Genomic DNA, 19,728 nt, shown 5'->3' with positions numbered 1-19,728 from the left:
GGGCCTAGAGAGTAAGCCATACGAGGAATGACTGAGGGAGCTGGGGGTGTTTAGTCTGGATAAAAGGAGGCTCAGGGGAGACCTTATCTCTCTCCACTATTGTCTGAAAGGAGGTTGTAGCAAGGTGGGGGTTGGCCTCTTCTATCAGGCAACTAGTGACAGGATGAGCGGACATAGCCTCAAGCTGTGCCAGAGGAAGTTCAGGCTGGATATCAGGAAGAATTTCTGCATGGAATGGATTGTTAAACATTGGAATGGACTGCTTAGTGAGATGGTGGATTCACCATCCCTGAAGGTGTTCAAGAAATGATTGGACGTGGAGCTTAGTGCCATGATCTTGTTCCCAAGATCAAAGATTGACCTCAATGATGTTGGAGGTCTTTTTGAACTTCAGTGATTCTGTGATTCAGTGAAAGAATGTAGGCGTTAGTGTAAGTTACAGTTCTGTGTTTTATATTTGTGACCAAACCAGTGTTGATAATGCTGAACTGTGCTTGCACAGCACCAAGGCCGCCTCAGTTTCTCACAATGCCCCCTCAAGCAAGAAGGCTGGTGGGGAACAAGAGGCTTTAAAGTGACACAGCTGGGACAATTGATTCCAACTGAATAAAGTGATATCCCATGGGATATAATGTCATGCTCAGTACTAAAGCTGGGGACTATTCTTGCCAAAGGAACTGTTTACTGGAGAGTGACTGGGCATTAGGTCTGCAGGTGGAACATTCTGAGTATTTGCCTATGCCTCACTTAATTATGTTTTATTTCTTTTTTTTCCCCCTTTATTTATTGAATTGTTTTTATCTCAAATGACAAGTTTTTCTCAGATTTGCTCTTCCAATTCTTCCATCCATCCCAATAGGAAGAGGGAGCAAGAGACTGGGAGGGAGTTAGCTGCCTGCTGAGGTCCATACCCCAGCCTTTTAATAATGTACTAGTTTCCAAGAGTTTGTTAGCTAATAGCTTTGGAAGGCTGTTTTATTGTAACAGATATCTGAAGCACTGTTCCTGCAAGCTTGATTGAACAGTTCTGTGGTGAGATAAGTTTTTGCATATGTAGGAGGTGTTCTGGTATAAGAGACTTCTGGTCCAGAGAAATATCCACATGTGGAGTTGTTGCAGAGTTGCTGATCCCACAGTTGCTATGCTGGTCCATTTGTCTGTGAAAAGCATCATGTAACAGACAGGGCAATGCAGATAGAAAAAAAAAAGAAGAAAAGTAGAAAAACATCTTTACTCTTCACCTCCTCTAACTCATATAATTTCTGGTATTGCATCTAGCAACAGTAGATACATTTGTCAGAAGAATTTTTGGTGTCTGCAGATGTTAGATATACACCACATTTCAAATACACAGGAAGCTATCACGAAAACACTTCTTCATCCTCAATTAGGATGCAGTGTCAAGTCTTCTGATTCACAGGGTGGACCTCTACCATGGGAAAGCATTAATGTGGAACAAAACATTCCTGCCTTAGTAAAATATTCCTGCCTCTTAGTGCTTTAAATGAAATTAGTTAGTTCGTGCAGAGTTGCTAAAAAATTGCAGTCCAAAGTCTTATTCCTGGCTTGATTTACAGATGTGATATGATGATTTGCTTACAAAACAAGGAAAAGTGTGTACAATTTAAATATTTGTTCCGAAGTTATAATTGTTAAGCTGTGACTATTCTAGTAGAGATGTTCCTTCTAGTCTCCGATTTGCAATTCAAGGTCTTGGTACCTCTTCAGTAGAATGAGAATACAAGTATTTTCTTACATCCAAAAAGTATTATTTTTTAAGACTGTTAACAATCTCCAATCAGCCACAGTAAGAGAGATTCCAGGCTAACCTTCAAACTAGGCTCGAAAACCATTCCTCAGTTTCTGCAGATTCCTCTCCTGAATCAATTTGGCACCATATTAAAAACAGCATCCTGCAATCCTCCGAAGAATCCTTAGGGTTCTCCCTCAAGAAGAACAAAGATTGGTTCGATGAAAACAAGAAATCCAGGACTTGTGCCCACCAAGCACACCTTGCACTGCCATCCTGTCACACAAGAAAAACAGCCTTTCGTCTCGCATGCAGCAAACTCCAGCAGAAACTCCATGACATCCAGAACAAGTAGTGGATCGATCTAGCTGAAAAAACTCAATTATGCTCAGATACAGGTGATCACAAAGGATTCTATGAGGCTTTGAAAACAGCATATGGGCCTACACGCCAGGTCCAAAGCCCTCTACTCAGCACTGATGGGCAAATGCTTCTAACAGATAAAACCTCCATTCTGAATCGATGGTCTGAACACTTTCAGACTCTTTTCAGCACCAACCGTGTAGTCCAAGACAGCAATTCAGTCCATCACACAACAACCAGTAAAGTATGAATTGGATACTGCCCCCACTTTAGGAGAAACCCTCAAGGCCATAGAGCAGGTGAAAATCGGCAAGGCAGCTGGGGTTGATGGAATTCCACCTGAAATCTGGAAACATGGGGGCCTTGCACTCCATACCAAATTTCACGAGTTTGTGGTGCGCTGTTGGGAACTAGGCGAACTACCATCAGACCTTCGTGATGCAGTCATCATCACCTTGTCTAAGAAGAAAGGAATTAAATCAGACTGTTCAAATTACCGTGGCATTACTCTGCTCTCCATTGCTGGCAAAATCCTGGCAAGAATACTCTTGAACAGACTAATACCCACTATAGCAGAAGAAATTCTACCTGAAAGTCAATGTGGTTTCAGAGCCAACAGGAGTACCACAGACATGGTATTTGTTCTCAGACAACTGCAAGAGAAGTGTAGGGAACAGAACAAAGGACTCTATGTAACCTTTGTTGACCTCACCAAGGCTTTCAATACTGTGAGCAAAAAAGGTTTGTAGCAGATTTTGGAATGTTTAGGTTGTCCCTCCAAGTTCCTTAAAATGATCATCTCACTCCATGAGGATCAACATGGCCAAGTCAGATATGGCAATGCACTTTCTTGAGCCCTTTCTAATTACCAATGGTGTGAAACAAGGCTGCGTTCTTGCACCAACCCTATTCACAATCTTTTTCAACATGATGCTCCAAAGGGCCACGGCAGACCTCGATGATCAGGATGGTATCTACATTCGATACTGTACTGATGGAAGCCTATTCTACCTAAGGCGACTGAAGGCCCACACCAAGACCTTAAACCATCTCATCCACAGAAGCAGCTCTGCAGCGTTTAACATCCTGCTTTGCTGAGGCTGCTGAGCTTTTTGGGCTGGAAGTCAGCTTAAAGAAGACAGAAGTTCTCTATCAACCTGCACCTCAGGAAGTCCCCCATCATCCCCACATCACCATTGGCCAATCAGAGCTCAAATCAGTCCAGCAGTTTAATTACCTAGGCAGCCTCATCTCCTCGGATGGTAAGATTGACGGGGAGATAGACAACAGGATAGCAAAGGCATATAGAGCTTTCGGAAAGCTTCATAAAAGAGTTTGACAAAATAAACACCTGAAGAAAAGTACAAAGATCAGTGTTTACAAAGCCGTTGTGCTGTCTACTCTCTTATATGGTTCTGAATCATGGGTCATCTACCGCCACCACCTGCGTCTCCTAGAACGCTTCCATCTATGCTGCCTCCGTACAATCCTAAACATCCACTGGTCAGATTATGTGACCAATACATCTGTTCTTGAACAAGCAGCAATCACAAGTATTGAGGCCATGTTACTGAGAACACAGCTGTGTTGGGCAGGGCATGTCTCCAGGATGAAGGACCACCGCCTCCCTAAGATCTTGCTTTATGGTGAACTTGCCACCAGCTGCCGCAAGAGAGGAGCCCCGAAGAAAAGATACAAGGACTCCTTGAAACAACATCTCAGCCTTGGCCATATTGATCAACATAACTGGTCTGCTCTGGCCTCCAATCGGGAGGTCTGGAGACACACCATCTATAACGGTCCTGATGCTTTTGAGAAAGCACGCAGGATCACTCTTGAGGAGAAAAGGCAACGCAGAAAGAATCGTGCCTTGCAGAATTTACCAGCTAAGGAGTCTTTCTGCTGTGCCTTTTGCAATCGGACATGCCTATCTCGTATTGGCCTTTTTAGCCACCAACGCGCCTGCAACAAATGTGGATAGAGCCCTTCCCAAATCTTTGTTTGCGAAGCCTAGCCATGAAAAACATGTTATAACAAAAGGTGATGAAATGCAAGCAGATGTAAATGCAAATTTGCACAGTTTAGTTCACTTTTCCAAAAAACAGATTAACTACCTTTACCCATCCAAAGCTCTTCTTTATGCTTACTCTCTAGGTAACATGGTGAAGCCAGTATATAGTAAACTTACTCAAGCCTAAGAATGTTCACTATAGGTGGTACATTTTGAATTTCTAGCAGCAGCTTTCTAACAAGCTTTATTCATTGTGTCCAGGCCTGTGTTTTTTAAGAATAGTAGTATCTTGGATAAATATTGGCAGACTTCCTTAGAAATAGCAAATACATAGCCTTATTCCCAAATTAAGATTAATTTTAGACTTTAAAAACATTAGCAAAACCTTAAACTATGCTCATTATCCATTTATTTGCATGCGAAGAATTAGTGTAGGGAGTAATTTTTCAAATCTCTTTTTAAATGTACTTATATCAGGTAGAAATGTTTTATTTTTGAGATGAACAAGAGTAAATTAAGGCAATATAAAACATGGTTAAAATAGTATAAGAAGCTGTCTGCAAAGATTTTTGCTCATTTAAATACACTTACTTTTACATCTTTCCGCTTAAAACAGAGTTTGTGTCCCACCTTACAAGAAAACCAGGGAGGAGCAACCATACACCCACATTTATTCCTTCTTCTCCCCAAGGAAACAAGGTGTTTCTACTTTGTGGAAACAAAGTGGATCTCAGCCAGAGATACTTGAAGCATTGAATGACCCAATGTTAACCCAAAGTAACCCAAAGGTTACTTTACTGCTGTTATTTTCTGGCAGTGTTAATATATGAAAGAGGGATAGTGCCCCAGAAAAGAAGGAAATGGTACTGAGAAAGTGGTTTGTTCTATTTGATGTTTTTAGCAATTGCCTTGGAAGTTTCAAGGATTCCTTTATTTGAGCAAGAATACAGTGTTACTTTACTGTTACTCAAAGTTAAGCCAATAAAGTTATTAAGATGCTGCAAAATCTAAGTTCTAGGATTGTGTTCTAGTCACAGAGACTGTTGGAGACTGGGAACAGACAATTTAATTTTTGTATTGAACCAGTAATTCCAAGTGTAAAAATTAGCTAAGTTAACCATTTTCAAAAAGTAATTCTAGTGTTTTTTCTTCTTTAAAAGTACATTCCTGGTTTTGTCTTCCTTCCCTCATTAATCTGCATAATGTAGTAGTTCCCCTTACCTTTTTGTTAGCCAAGATTTGAAATTGGGCTTTTGTTTGTCCTTTTTTTCTATATGTCATGAGCAATGTGATGAAACTGTCCTTGTTCTGTAACTTTCCATCCCTTCTGCAGCCTCTCAGTCAGCTTGATTTTGGTTATAAAAAGAACATGTTGCTTATGTGGCAGAGGAAGTCTAAGCAGCTTCATATTCTTCAGTTTCAAAAGCAGACAAAATAGTACTTTTCATTAGGTATATCATTAGGTAGTGTTATACTGTTCCAGGGTAATTCTGGACTTGATGTTGCTGTGAAACAGGTGAAGGTCCAGTGCACAATAACTAGTCTGTACTGGTTTTACTTGTAATTTGCTTTAGTGAATGAGTACAAGAATCGGATTGCCCACCTTACGAAGGTTGCTGTACAATTAATGTAAAAGGGTGTATGAGAAAAAAAGCTCAGCTAAAAGTTTTACTGTTTGATGGTTATTGAACTGTTTTATTTATTCTCACCAATGTCTTTTTTTCCTCCAGAAAAGAGGTTGAATTAAAATTTTCCCTTGGATTAAAGCATACTAAGATATCAGTAAAGGATTCTTTTTATTTTTGATACGCTAAACTATACACTTGGCTACATATATTATTTGCAGACTTTTCTCATTCTGTTTCATATTTCACTGACCCAGTCAGACCATCTGTTCATTGTTTGTTTTGCCTTTGGTAGAAAATGCAGAAAAAATGCATAATTGTTTTTACATTCAGATTAATTTGCCCACTCACAAAAACAAAACTGTAAAATGCTAATTATGTTGTAGAGGCATATTCCTTTCCTGGGCTTATATCAGAACTTCACAAATTAACATATGTGACAAATTAACTGCTAACAGCTAACAAATACTGAGAGTGGCAAGGCAGCACTACTGTTACCCATGCTGTTAAGTTTAAGATTCGTGTGCCTGACATGTGAAGTGTTCCGTGTGTTTGTTTTAATGCTGTCATCTTTGATTTTATTTATGAGAGATAGATATTTTCAAGTTATTCTAAAAGTAACTTCCCATGATCATGCATGAAGTCTTTAGGGACCTTGACTCAAGAGACCTTCGAGTCCTGTGCTGTTACTACATTACAACACTGTGATGCTCAGAAACAGGATCCTGCTTGTGATGACCCGAGTCTTTGGCATTTTTCCTGATATCTCACATTGGAGATTTGTGTAACTTGTTTTTCACATTCACTCTTTCTCTCTTTCTCCAGTGTTAATATCCAAAGATTTCTCCTTTGGGAAGTAGCTTTATTCTTACTATTCAGCTGTAGCAGGTTGTGTTTTAAAGGCAAAAGATTGATGTTTTCCTTGCCTATGCTTTTAACTTCTGACACTTCCTTTATATGTCCTTTTATTCATTTGTTCCTAGAACAACATCCCACCCTAGTGCCAATTTGGAAAGTATTTTTCACCTTTCAGATTATTGGAGACAATTTATATATGAACAGCTCTACAACATTATTTCTTCTGCACTACAGAAGATGTTACTCTGGAATGCAATAAATTGCATTTGTGATGATTGCTGTTAAAATACATTTTTTCTCCAGCTGTTATTACATTGTGGTCCTTTAAATACCGCATTTCCCTGTTTAAAAGTGTAATCCAGTGTAAGAGAGCGCTTTGAAAATATTTGAAAATTAACTAAGTAAGAGTTCTGCAAAAAATGAATACCAACTCAGTTATTTTCCTGCAAGTAGCAATGGCTACTTAAAATTCCATTCCTTCGCTCCCCATAGATGTTTGACAATTGTTATAACACCTAAAGTTAATTCCTATAATATTCAATCTCCACCAACCACATAATTTAGTTCATGTTATGTGTGGCATCCCTGGAATTCTATTGTAATTTATAATAGTGACTAAGTTGGGTTTTTTTTCTTAATACCAGTACTTTGTCTTTATGCATAGGAAGTATATTTATATGTAATTATGCTTAGAAAGGAAGTTGACAGTTATCAAAAACAGGCCGTTCAAGCACAGCCTATTAAAACATACCCCTGCTCAATCCCTCACTGTTTTCTTCATTTGTCTACAAAGTAATTCCTGTGCTGCATATCTCTTAGAAAACCTCAGTAAATTACTCATATGCACAGAGCTGTTTGTGATGGGCTTGCATTGAAGTACTCTGAAATTGCTTTTTCCTTAAGTTTCCATTCTGAAAAGACTCATTGGTGACAGGTTGAAGTGGGCTGAACTATAACACTGTAGTGTCATGAAAAGCTGGGGGTTTCAAATGCTCTAGTCCCCTAAGCTTTTTCTCTTCTTGATGAACTTGATGAAATGCAGGGCCTATTTACATGGCAGAAGCTTTTCAAATTACTAGAAATTGTTTCCACTACTTCTGAATATTTTCTTGCTCTAAACATTCAGAGGCAAGTTTAATTAGCTTTTATCTCCACAGTGTTGCTTGTTCCTTATGCCGCTACCTCTTCCTCCTCCTTCGTCGTCTTCTTTTCCTTCTCCTTCTCCATCATCTTCTTTTATTACTGTACTGTGTGATATCAGCTTATGACATGATAACATCAAGGTCAGAGAGGGTCATTTGGGATGTCTATTCACTGTTGCTCTCCTACTCTTACCTTGGGCACTCTCTTTGGGAGTCCAATAAAAATTGTACTCGGTGGGGGAACAGAGGAGGATAATTTTCCCCAGCTTTTCACCCCATTTTCTTCCTTCATGCCCATTACAATGGCTTTTGAGATTCTTTAATTACCTTTGGATGTTAAGGAAAGCATGTGCTTATTGCTAAGCCTTCCAGGTCTCCTCAGTGTGGTCCACACCACGTATAGAGACAGGAAAGATTTCTAAGAAGCTTATTCAGAGATCTGCCCTGAAGGTGGATAGTCATGAATGACATGGAACGTGGGAGAAAATTGGCCAGTTTGGCAGGAAGTTCTCCACTCCAATCACTTGAAAGTTCACCCCTATCAGGACCTTTATCAGGACCCTGATAAAGTGACAGAATATTTGCAAGGAGAATGCTATGGCAGTTCCATAGAGAGGCAACTTACTACAGTATACTGGGCTCTGACTACTATTTATCAGATTCTGTGCTTGTCAGTGGACAGCACTCTCAGTGAGAGGAGGAGGAAAGCAAATCAACAGCGACCATGACCACTCAAACTGCAGCTGAACCAAAGAAACAACCTATGCTGGTAGCAGTTGCCCCTATATAGAAGGAGAAATCCAAGACCAGATCAGTTTGCTAAGTGAAGCCTGAAGAAGAAAAAGGGCCCTAAGAACAGGAGAAGGAGGCAGAGCCAATCACCTGATCCCTATGCCCTTGAGCTGCAAGGTATGCGAGAATATTTCAGCTGCCGGTTGAGAGAGAGCCCCTGGTGACCTGGCTGCTCCGATGCTGGGATGCCACAGCCAATGATATGAAACTAGATGGTAGTGAAGCCAGGCAATTGGGATCCTTGTCTCAGGATATGGGCATTGACAAGGGGATTGGGAAGCGGACAGCTCTGGAGGTGACTGTCAACTCTGAGTACTCTCTCAAGGATAATCCAGTAGTGCGCCCAAATAACAAGCAGTCCCCTGTAGATCCAGGTGAGTTCCAGCATACACAATCCACGTGGCAGAAGTTCCTGTGGAGTGTGCCATTTTCGTGTGCCAACTCATTGGCATTGATGTTAATGAAAGAAGGAGAGCAGTGCGTCAGGTGACTACCCAGCTCTAGCAATATGAAGATAATCTCTTTTCCTCCCTACCGGCCTGCACCTTGTCTGTGGAAAGACTGTCCAAGACTGCGGACAGATTGGAAAGACTGAAGTAAGTTAGAGAGGAAATGTCTCATGCCCCACCAGTATGGACTGCAGTCTCTGCTATTGGGAGCAAGCACCCCCTGATCGAGAGAGGGTACAAACCACAAAGTAACCTGTGGTATTACCTGCATGACCAAAGAGACAACATGAGGCAGTGAGATGGAAAACGCACCTCTGCCCTAACAGCATGGGCACATGAGTTGAAAGGAAGAGCAACCACCACAGGAAAGCATAAATGCCACTCCAGTTTCAGTGGGCAAGTCCTCACACAGAATAGGAGGCCTGATTTTACCTCTGATTCTCTTTAAGGGATGTCCATTACTTATTTACAAGGAGCAAGCAACAAATACTATGAACAGAACTAGAAGGGTCCTACCTTCAGCCAGGTGGAGGAAAGGAATGGTTGGATCTTTTGGACTGGCTCATCAGACCCACAAGAGTAAAGGCTTTAGTTGACACTGGCAGATGATGTACCCTGATGCCATCAAGATCTGTAGGGGAAAAATCCATCTCTGTTTTGGGGGTGACAGGGGAATCCCAACAGCTGACTGTACTGGAAGCTGAAGGGAGCCTGACTGGGAATGAATGGCAAAAACACCCCCTTGTGACTGGCCCAGAGGCCCCGTTGTAGCCTTGGCATAGATTATATCAGGAGAGGGTATTTCAAGGATCAAAAAGGCATTGTTGGGCTTTTGGGATGGCTTCTGTGGAGACAGAGGAAATTAGACAACAGAATACCTTTCTGGGTCTCTCAGGGAACTCTTCTGCTGTGGCACTGCTGAGGGCCAAAGAACGACGGGTAGCGATCGCTACCACAGCAGTGCACTGTTGACAATACTGCACCAGCTGGGACTCTGTGACCCCCATCCATGAGATGATTCATGAAATGGAGAGCCAGGGAGAAGTCAGCAAGACTCACTCACTCTTCAGTAGTCCCATATGGCCAGTGCATAAGTCCAGTGGAGAGTGGAGACTGACAGTAGACTGTCATGGCATGAAGGAAGTCACACCACCACTCAGTGCTGCTGTGTGAGATGTGCTGGAACTTCAGTACAAGCTGGAGTCCAAGGCAGCAAAGTGGTGCCACCATTGACATTGCTAATGCGTTTTTCTCCATTCTTTGGTTTCAAGAGTGCAGACCATTTTGCTTTCAGCTGGTGTGGTGTCCGGTATGCTTGGAAAGGACTGCCCAAAGGATGGAAACACAGCCCTACTATTTGCCATGGACTGACCCAGACTGCACTGGAAAAGGGTGAGGCTCCAGAACACTTGCAATACATTGATGATATCATTGTGTGGGGCAACACAGCAAAGGAAGTTTTTCAGAAAGGGGTAGAAGATAATTCAGATCCTCCTGAAGGCCAGTTTGGCCATAAAGCAAAGTAAGGCCAAAGGACCTTCCCAGGAAATTCAGATTTTAGGAGTAAAGTGGCAAGATGGATGTCATCAGATTCCAACAGATGTGGTCAACAAAACAGCAGCTATTTCCCCAGCAAGCAGCAAAAAGGAAACAGAGGCTTTCCTAGGCACTGTGGGTTTACGGAGAGTGCATATTCCAGATTACAGTCAGATTGTAAGCCCTCTCTATCATGTGACCCACAAGAAGGTAATTTCAAGTGTGGTCCTGAACAAAACCAAGATTTTGAATTAATTAAACTAGAGATTGCTCTTGCAGAAGACCTTGGATCAGTCAGGACAGGACAAAATGTGAAAAATGTCCTCTACACTGCAGCTGGGGAGAACGGTCCTTCCTGGAGTCTCTGGCAAAAAGTACCAGTGGAGGCCCAAGGACAACCTCTGAGGTTCTGGGATTGGGGATACAAAGGATCTGAGACCTGTTACACTCCAACTGAAGAAGAGATACTGGCAGCTTATGAAGGGGTTTGAGCTGCGTCGTAAGTGATGGCACCAAAGCACAGCTCCTCCTGGCACCCCAACTGTGTTGGGCTGGATGTTCAAAGGGAAAGTCCCTTCCACACAACATACCACTGATGCTATGTGGAGTAAGTGGATCGCAATAATCACGCAATGAGCTCAAATAGCAAACCCCAGTCACTCAGGGATCTTGGAAGTCATCACAAACTGGCCCAAAAGCAAAAATTTCAGGGTAGTATCAGAAGAGGAGGAGGAGAAGGTGGCACGTGCTGAGGAGGCCTCACCATGTAATCAGCTCTCTTTACTGGCAATTCCCACTGTATTGTAGAGGTACATCAAAAATGGAATTTTTGATGCTCTATGTAATCTTAACAGTGAGTCACAGAAGCTGTTGAGCGACAAGGAGGATCAAGTCAAGTTGCAGAGCTGAAAGCTGTCCAGTTGGCTTTAGATACCACTTAACAAGAGAAATGGGTGGTGTTCTATCTCTACTATCTCTACATCTCGCGGATGGTAGCAAATGCTCTGTGGGGATGGAAAAAGATGAATTAGCAGCGCAGAGGGAAACCCATCTGGGCTGCTGAATTATGGCAAGGCATTGCTGCCTGGGTAGAGAAGTTGGTTGTAAAATATGTCATGTAGATGCACTCCCAAGAGTTGGGCTACTGAAGAAAATCACAACAATGGACAGGTGGATCGGGCTGTCAAGACTAAAGTGTCTCAGGTGGATCAGGACTGGTAACATAAGGGTGAATTATTTCTGGCTTGTTTGGCCCAGGACATCTCAGGTCATCAGGGAAGAGGTGCAATGAACAGATGGGCTTGTGACAGTATTTCCCAGGTTTTGCATTACTCTGTAACGTGCTGCACTCAAGCAGGCCAAGTGGGTTAAGCCTCTGGGGTATGATGAACAATGGTCAAAATATAAATATGGGGAGGCCTGGAAGATTGATTGTATCACACTTCTGCAAACCCACAAAGGCAAGCAGTATATGCTTACAATGGTAAAAGTGGTGGTTGGAGACATACCCTGTGCGTCACACCCCTGCCAGGAGCCTTGAAAAGCAGGTTCTGTGGCAACATGGCACCCCAGAAAGAATTGAGCTGGACAGCTGGATTCATTTCAAAAATAGCCTCATAGACACCTGGGCCAGAGAAAATGGAATTGAGTGGGTGTATCATATTCCCTATCATGTACTCATCTCTAGGAAAATTGAATGGTACAATGGACTGTTAAAAACCACATTGAAAGCAATGAGACCTTCAAGCATTGAGATCTGTATTTAGCAAAGGCCACCTGGTTAGATAACACTGGAGACTCTACCAATAAGAGCTGGCCCTGCCCAATCAAAACCTCCACATACCATAGAAGGGGATTAAGTCCCCATGGTGCACTTGAGGATTGTGTTAGGGAAACCTGCCTCAAGCAAAGACAGACCCATATGTGGGATTGGTTTTGCTCAAGGACTTGAGTGCACTTGGTGGGTAATACAGATGGATGGGGAGACATGATGTGTACCTCAAGGGGATTTGATTTTTGGGGGAGAACAGTCTGTAATTTTCAATTCTGTACTGTTGGTTGCTGAATGACACTGCCACTGGATGCCATAACCATGGACAATGAGTATGGACTGCTCCAGATATACCAGTCGTGAGCTCCTGATCCAGCTTACAACCTCCTGACAGCACACCAGCCGTCCTGGAAGCCCCAGAAGACATCTAGGATGGATAGAACCCACAGTCATGGACTAAATAAAGTCAGCAGACACCTTGGAGGAACAGCAGTTCACTATGGAAATTATATCTGTGCTTGTGTATATATGTATATAAATGTATATAGTTGGAACGTTTAGGCTCTGGGATAATGTCCTGGTTCTGGCCAGGACAGGGTGAATTTTTGAAGCAGCCAGGAGGAGGCATGTCTGGGATACGGAGGTTGTTCTATACCACCTCACATCACTGTCAGGGGCAGGGGAATGGGACTGTCTTCCAGAGGGGAGGAGTTCCTTCTGGTCAAGAAAACATGGTTGAGGGAGCCATCTGATATTGTGTCAAGGGGAAGGGGGAGCGTTCCATCTGAATCGTTACTCTTCTTATACCCTCTATTCATTAATATTGTTGCTAATACTGTTCATTTTCTTATTAGTGTTTCCAATAAATTGTTCTTATCTCAACCCATGATCTTTGCATTTTGCAATTTTCCAATTCTCCTCTCATCCTGCCACAGCAAGGAGGGGAGGGGAAAACGGGGGAGCAAGAGCATCAGTGTGGTTTGGAGAGTCTTAGTGAGAGCACTGAGTTGGGGAGTACCATTCCTAAAGCATGACAAATTATTACTTAAGGGACCCATAAAAGATAACCTATTAAAAACAAATTAAGTTTCATATATTATTAATTCATACAGTGGGAAGTGATTGTAAGAAGTGCACTTTTATACATATGACCTTGAAATTAATAAAACAACTTTTTTTATTTCCATTTTAAATGTAGAATGCAATTAACAGCGCATCATCAGTGTTAAAGACAGAAGAGAAGAAAGTATTAAACATCTCTGCCTTTTCTATGTCCCTTTTTGTGAGACTCTTCTTACCGTATAACGGGCCAATGTTATTTCTGTGCAGTGCCTTTTGCTACTGACATATTAAAAAAAGATTTTGATTTTCTCCACAATATTGGCCAGCTTTAACTCTAATTGAGCTTTGGCCACATGAATTTTCTCTGTACAGTGGCAAGCAGCATCTCTTTATTCCGCCCATGTCATTTGACCTTGCTTCCACTGGCCATACACTTTCTTTCTTTGCCTTTATTCTGGAAGAAGATCCTTGCTCAGTCAAGCTGACTTTCTACCTTGTCTGCTTGACTTCTGATATTTTGGAATCGCCTGCTCCTGTTCTGTTAGGCAGTGGTATTTAAAAAGTGACCAGCACTGATGGATGCCAACACCTTCAAAAGCGTTTTCCCAGGGAATCTTACTGACTACTTCCTTAAGCAGCCTGAATCTGATTTCCTCATATCCAGGATTGAAGTTTTGATGGCACTCTCCTGTTATCAGAGATTGCTGCATGGTTTCTGTGGCCAAAATGATCACCTATTGCCACTTAAATCAAGACCCCCTCTCTTTTGACAAATCAAATCAAAGCAACAAATCAAGGAGGACAGCTTTTCTAGTCATCTCTCTTAGTACCTGTACCATGAAGTTATCATACAGGTATTTTAGGAATCTTTTGGGCCTGTTTGTACGAGCTGTATGGTATTCCCAGTTAATATCTGGGAATTGAAGTCCCCCATAAGGACAAGGCAGTCGATTTGGAGATGTCCCTTAGTTCCTTAAAGATTTAACTCATCACTGTCATCATTCTGGCTGGTTGGCTTATGGTAGACCTCCACGATTACATCAACTTTGTTTGTCCCTTAGTCCTCATGCCGAGGCTCTCCATGTGGCATTTCCAACTGCAGGCGCCATACATTCCAGCCCTTCCATTACATACACTACTACTACCCTGTCTTGCCTGCCCTTCCTTATCCATCCTGCAGAGCCTGTAACCATCCACCATGGTACTTCAGTCACAGAACTCATCCCACAAGGTTTTGCTTATGTCAATGATGCCATCTCTCTTGGACTGGGTCAAAGCTTCTGTCTCCTCTTGCTTGTTTCTCATGCAGGATATGTTAGTGCTAGGAACATTTCAAATGCAGTTCATTGTAGCCAACACATTGGGAAGCAGACTGAAGGATCTCACTAGCACTAAGTCCCTCAAATTTTGGTGTTCCATTGCATTATCACTGGCAAGCCTGATTTTATCCCCTTCCTCCTTCCAATCTAGTTTAAAGCTCTATCAATCAGCCCTGCTAACTCCAGTGCAAAAAAGAAAATGGCATCCCATCAGGTGTTAGTAGAAGTGGTGTTGCACACTGTACTTGGTCCTGGGGTGACTAGTGTGTTTGATGATACAGTGGAAATCTAACCTTCTCAACCAGGGCTCATTGGATGTAGCTGTCGAAGTAGCAGGTATCCCTGTACTTGGAACCAAGGAGATGTTTGAGCTGTTTCTGCCATTCTTCTTCAGAAACTCTCCCTCCTCCAAGTGTGGCTTCTATCTGTCCACTTTCTCTACTGAAAAACCTTCCTCCCATCACTGCTTCTCAAACTTGGTACCCATGAGGGATTTCTTGGCAATACGACCTCCCTCTGGGAAGCTGCAGCTTCGCCACATGCATTTCACCAGGCAGGGAATGATTTATTAATAAATTATCTGCACTGAGCTGATGTGTGCAGGTATTTCTATATTTCCAGAGTGTAGTTGTATGTGCTTTGGTATTTGAGTGATAACACCTCAAAACTTATATTGACACCCAACAAAATCCTAACAAGAAGAAGGGATGTTTGGGAATTGGATCTTGTAAAGAATTCTTAAGACAGACATTTTCCTTTAAATATTAATGCATTTTTAAAAGACACTACTTCAAACACAGAGCTATTTACTGAAGCTATTTACTTCAGGCTTTTCAAAACAATTCAGCAAATGGATAAGACATTGGTTTATCAATTAAAGTCAAATAGGCTTTCTTCAAATGAAGAAGAATTAGGCTTTAAAATTAGTCTTCATATGAAAAATAAGCTTCAAATTTAGTCTTGAAAAATGTTCTGGTCAAGTTTGGCGACCAAATAATGAATTGTGACAGATAAATAGGACATTAGTTGAGATATACATATAATTGTGAAACCTTTATCCAGCTTTAGTATTTATCAGTATGCAACTTGTCACTTTGATTTTGTGAATAAAGATTACACTTTTCTCATAGATTATGTGTATCTTACTTGTCTAATAAATGAAATGATCTTCTTTGAAATTCTAATAGTTTAGCATTGCTTAATTTTTTTTGTTTCCTCTCTTTTTTTTCCTAGGCCTATTTGTTATTTTTCTTGTTTTATATTAATCTATTCCAAACAAGTTATCTTAGTGTTTCCCATTTAAGTGTCTCAAAAAGATAGCGGGAAGAAGTTATGCTAATAATAACGAAATAAGGAGTGACTCTACCCAAAACAAGCTCTACCAGGGGAAAGCAACACTGATTCTTGTCTGTTAAATAAGCATCACCTTTACTTCAAACACACTTGTGTTCTCCAGATGTGTGTGTAAGCAGTTTGTCAACCAGCACCAGCAGAAGAGTGCCTGTGTACACAACTGACCTTTGTTAGCCTTCTCTAAAGCTTACTATGTTGTTATTTATTTTTTGCTTTGACTTTTTAAACTTCTTTCTTTATGGGTACTGAAGCCTTATATTATCTTGATATCTTTGTCTCATCAGCTCCCCATCTCTTTTCCTGTCTGGTCTGAAACTCTGTATCTCCTCTCCACAGCACATCTCTAAAGTTCCCTGCCTGCTCCTTCTTGCTTGTGTCACATTTCTGCAATGGAGCTGCTTAACTGCACAAGGGTGAGGGCATGATTTACTGGTAGAAAACACACTGTGAAACCCATGTTGCCACAAAAATCACAAAAAGCAGGGACTGCTTTCCTGCCATGGGGACCTTATGGATGACCACTGTCACCTGGTAGAGAGCATGGATCAGGGGTGGGCAAGGCATACCACTGGGGCTTTGCACAGTGGGGAAGGGACTGAGCAAACACTGGAGATTTTGTGTTTTCCTTCAGCAGCTTCTTGAGATTGTACACTTGCAGTCCAGCTCTGCTTCCAGGCCCATAGTATACCTCTACTGGTGAAGGGTGCTTCAGGCATTTTTTCTGCTTCTAGAAAGACAACAGGCTTGCAGAGTTGGCCCAAGGCACAAGCAAGACATGCCTATACAGAAGCTTTGAGCATACCTGGCATACAGCCAGTCTTAGGCTTATCTCTAAACAACAGTGTGGGCATTAGTGCAATCTCATCTTCCCTGGGGAAGAGTATACCCGCTAGAGGTTGGGTGGAGATACACATACTAGCAATACAAGTGGTTGTGAGCGAATGCTGGACAAACATTTTGTCTAAATGTAAGATCTGGTTCAAAATCAAGAACTGGTATCTAAGACTCCTCTCTGTTGCTGTGAATTATGTATCATCACTGTATGTCTTTATTATAAAGTGTTTGTGTTTCCAGTAGGCACGAAGAATTTAATGTGATTGTGGTAATGATGTTAAAATGTGTTCAGAGGAATACTGTAACATAGGTATAAATTGCTATAAGGGCTTGAGTAGTGCAAGACATTGTGGATAGTTGTGCATTTAGCGTCTAAGAATAACCAAAGTCCAAGACTTCAATCCCAGTGGTTTATGCTTACTTGGAAAAATGTTTGTCTGACTGCAGGCATGGAACCCGTTGTGCTGGAGAAGTGGCAGCCACGGCAAACAACTCACACTGCACAGTAGGAATCGCCTTTAATGCCAAGATTGGAGGTATGTGAAACAATCTCCCACCAAAAACAAAAAAAGTAATCAAAGAGCCATTTGTGATAAATGGTGCATTCAGACCCTTCTCAACAAGAGAAGGAGATTTGTATGGACAACAAACCTAGCTGTGTTAGCAAGTAAAGCTCATTTGTGGAGTTGTTGTTCAGTATCAGTACTGAAGGAGTTTGTGTGCAGTGGCCCTTCTGCAGTGCTCTCTGGAACACTGCCTCTCAGTACAAACCAAAAAAATAGAAAGGTGAGGATTTTGATGCAAACACAAACCCCAGAATTAGGACATTTGGGTTTTCTCACATATTCAGAGCTCTAAGCAGTGAACTTTGACAAACCATAAGTAAATGCACACATCAGGAATATTGCCTTGCATATTGTTTCCAAAAAAACACTGTCAAAACATAATGCATTATTGTGTTGTTTGGCTGTGGTTGGAGAGAATGTTCTTTTGATCCCTCTATATGATCAGATTTTTGCCTAGAAAACAGGATTCAATCGCACATTTTTGTTCATTCAGCCAAGAGTTCTAAGAGGTTTCTGTGAGTTCATAGTCATTGGCTGCTCAGTAAAGATATTTAGTTTAGTTTGTGGTGATGATTATCAAGATGTCATCTATTTGTCTCCTAGGATGTAGCCTCTCTGTGACAGGTTGTAACACTTCTAGTGAAGTTTTATCCTGAACTTTAGATGAAGTCATGGGATTGGTATATTGGCTTTCAGTAGGAAGACCTGTAGCTCAATCTCATTAACTGTTGATTTTTGAAATAGAGCCTAAAATAGAGCCCATCTGTGAAAACAGAAGCGTGTTTACCTATATATACACCAGAGAACAGTTCAAAAATATGAGCAGGCAGAGTTGAGGCCATGTTTCTGCAATTAATAATACTGCATCTGTTCTCTACTAGATCAGTACAAGTTTGATCCAAATCAAATGTGAGCACATCTGCATTTCAAATTAGCCAAAGCACACATCAACATCCTCATGTCAGCTTTCTGTTTTCCTGCTGGCTTCAAGAGGGTAGACAATACCTGATCCAGCATAAGTGTTGTGGGTTGACCTTGGCCGGATTCTAGGCACCTGCTAAAGTCGCTCTGAGCTGGGAGAAGTCACACAGGCAAAACAAACTCAACTTGGGTTAATACTAAAAATTATTACTAATAGGATAAGATCTAAAGAGTGAGAAATAAAACAGTCTTAAACACACTTTCCACCCACCCCTCCTTCCTTCCATGTTCTCCCTCCTCCCTCTGCAGCAGTGCAGGGAGACAAGTCCACCCTTTGGGCAACAGTTCTTCCAAATCTGCTGTCCCGTAGGTCACTCTTCCATGGGCTACAGGGGGACAGCCTGTTTCACCTTGGTCTTCACCACGGGTTACAGGGAGGGGCATAACTCTTGAGTCCTTCCCCTGCTCCGTGGGGTCCCTCCCATGAGTAACAGTCCTTGACAGACCTCTCCAACGTGGGTCCATCCCTCAGGCAGTAGTTTTTCCATATTTACTGTCACAAGAGTCACTTCTCCATCGTTCATAGGATGCAGTCCTTCATAGGATGCGCTGTACTGTTGTAGATCCCCCACAGGGCCACGAGTCCTACCCGGGAATAACCTGCTCCGGCGTTGATTTTCCTCTCCACGGGCCACAAGTCTCTTGAAGGAGTCTGCTCCATCCTGGGCCTTCCACGGGGGGTAACAGCCTTCTTCCATGCATCCATCTGCTCCCGCATGGGCTTGGCTGCACCGCGGTGGGCCGCCCCAGCCCAGTCCGGCTCGACTCGCCCGGGGAGGGAAAGGGAGGGCAATGCCCGCCGGCAGGGGCCACTCTGCCACCCTGGCCTAGCCTGCAGGGCACCCACTCCACCCCTCCTCACAGTTCACCCTGGGGGCTTTGGTGCTCACGGTGCTGTTCGGCTCCTCGGGCAGGACGGGCTCCAGCATGGGCTGCTCGCAGGGCAGGCCCGGGAGCTGGGGAGCCACTCTCCATGGGGCCGCCTGTCCCGGGCCCGGCCCCGGCCACCCCTTTGCAGGGGCCACCGGTGCCTGCTCCAGGCTAGGTGCCAAGAGGCCTGGGCTGGGCTGCCGCTACCTTCCCCCCAACCCTCCCCCGCTCTCGCTGTGGGGGAGGCGGCGGAGCCACCCGAGAGCTTTGGTCAGCTCTCCCCTGGCTCAAAAAATTCTTATGCACAACAGCTTGTTCTTAAATATGTTATCACAGAGGCGTGATTATTGCCTCTCTTGGCCAGGAGTAGGAAGTCCCTCCTGTAGCCAGCTATCACTGGGAGGAAGACTTCTAGCAGCTTCTAACCAAAGCCACCCTACGTAGCC

The 19,728-nt window shown here is 42.7% G+C and overlaps 1 protein-coding gene across 6 annotated transcripts in view; it reads left to right on the top strand.

The window, feature by feature from the left end:
* The window catches only part of PCSK5 (proprotein convertase subtilisin/kexin type 5), a 257,925-nt gene that overhangs the window by 83,251 nt on the left and 154,946 nt on the right, over positions 1–19,728 (top strand). For all 6 annotated transcript variants that reach the window (XM_017807261.1, XM_017807263.1, XM_017807264.1 and 3 more), the window contains one exon: positions 17,313–17,401. In XM_017807261.1, coding sequence (XP_017662750.1) covers positions 17,313–17,401 — 89 coding nt within the window. The remainder of the gene's footprint in view (positions 1–17,312; positions 17,402–19,728) is intronic.

Source organism: Lepidothrix coronata, unplaced genomic scaffold (assembly GCF_001604755.1).
Source record: "Lepidothrix coronata isolate B3197 unplaced genomic scaffold, Lepidothrix_coronata-1.0 Scaffold18, whole genome shotgun sequence".
NCBI classification, from domain to species: domain Eukaryota; kingdom Metazoa; phylum Chordata; class Aves; order Passeriformes; family Pipridae; genus Lepidothrix; species Lepidothrix coronata.
The sequence above is the reverse complement of the archived record's forward strand: the minus strand, read 5'-3'. Positions and strand labels throughout refer to the sequence as shown.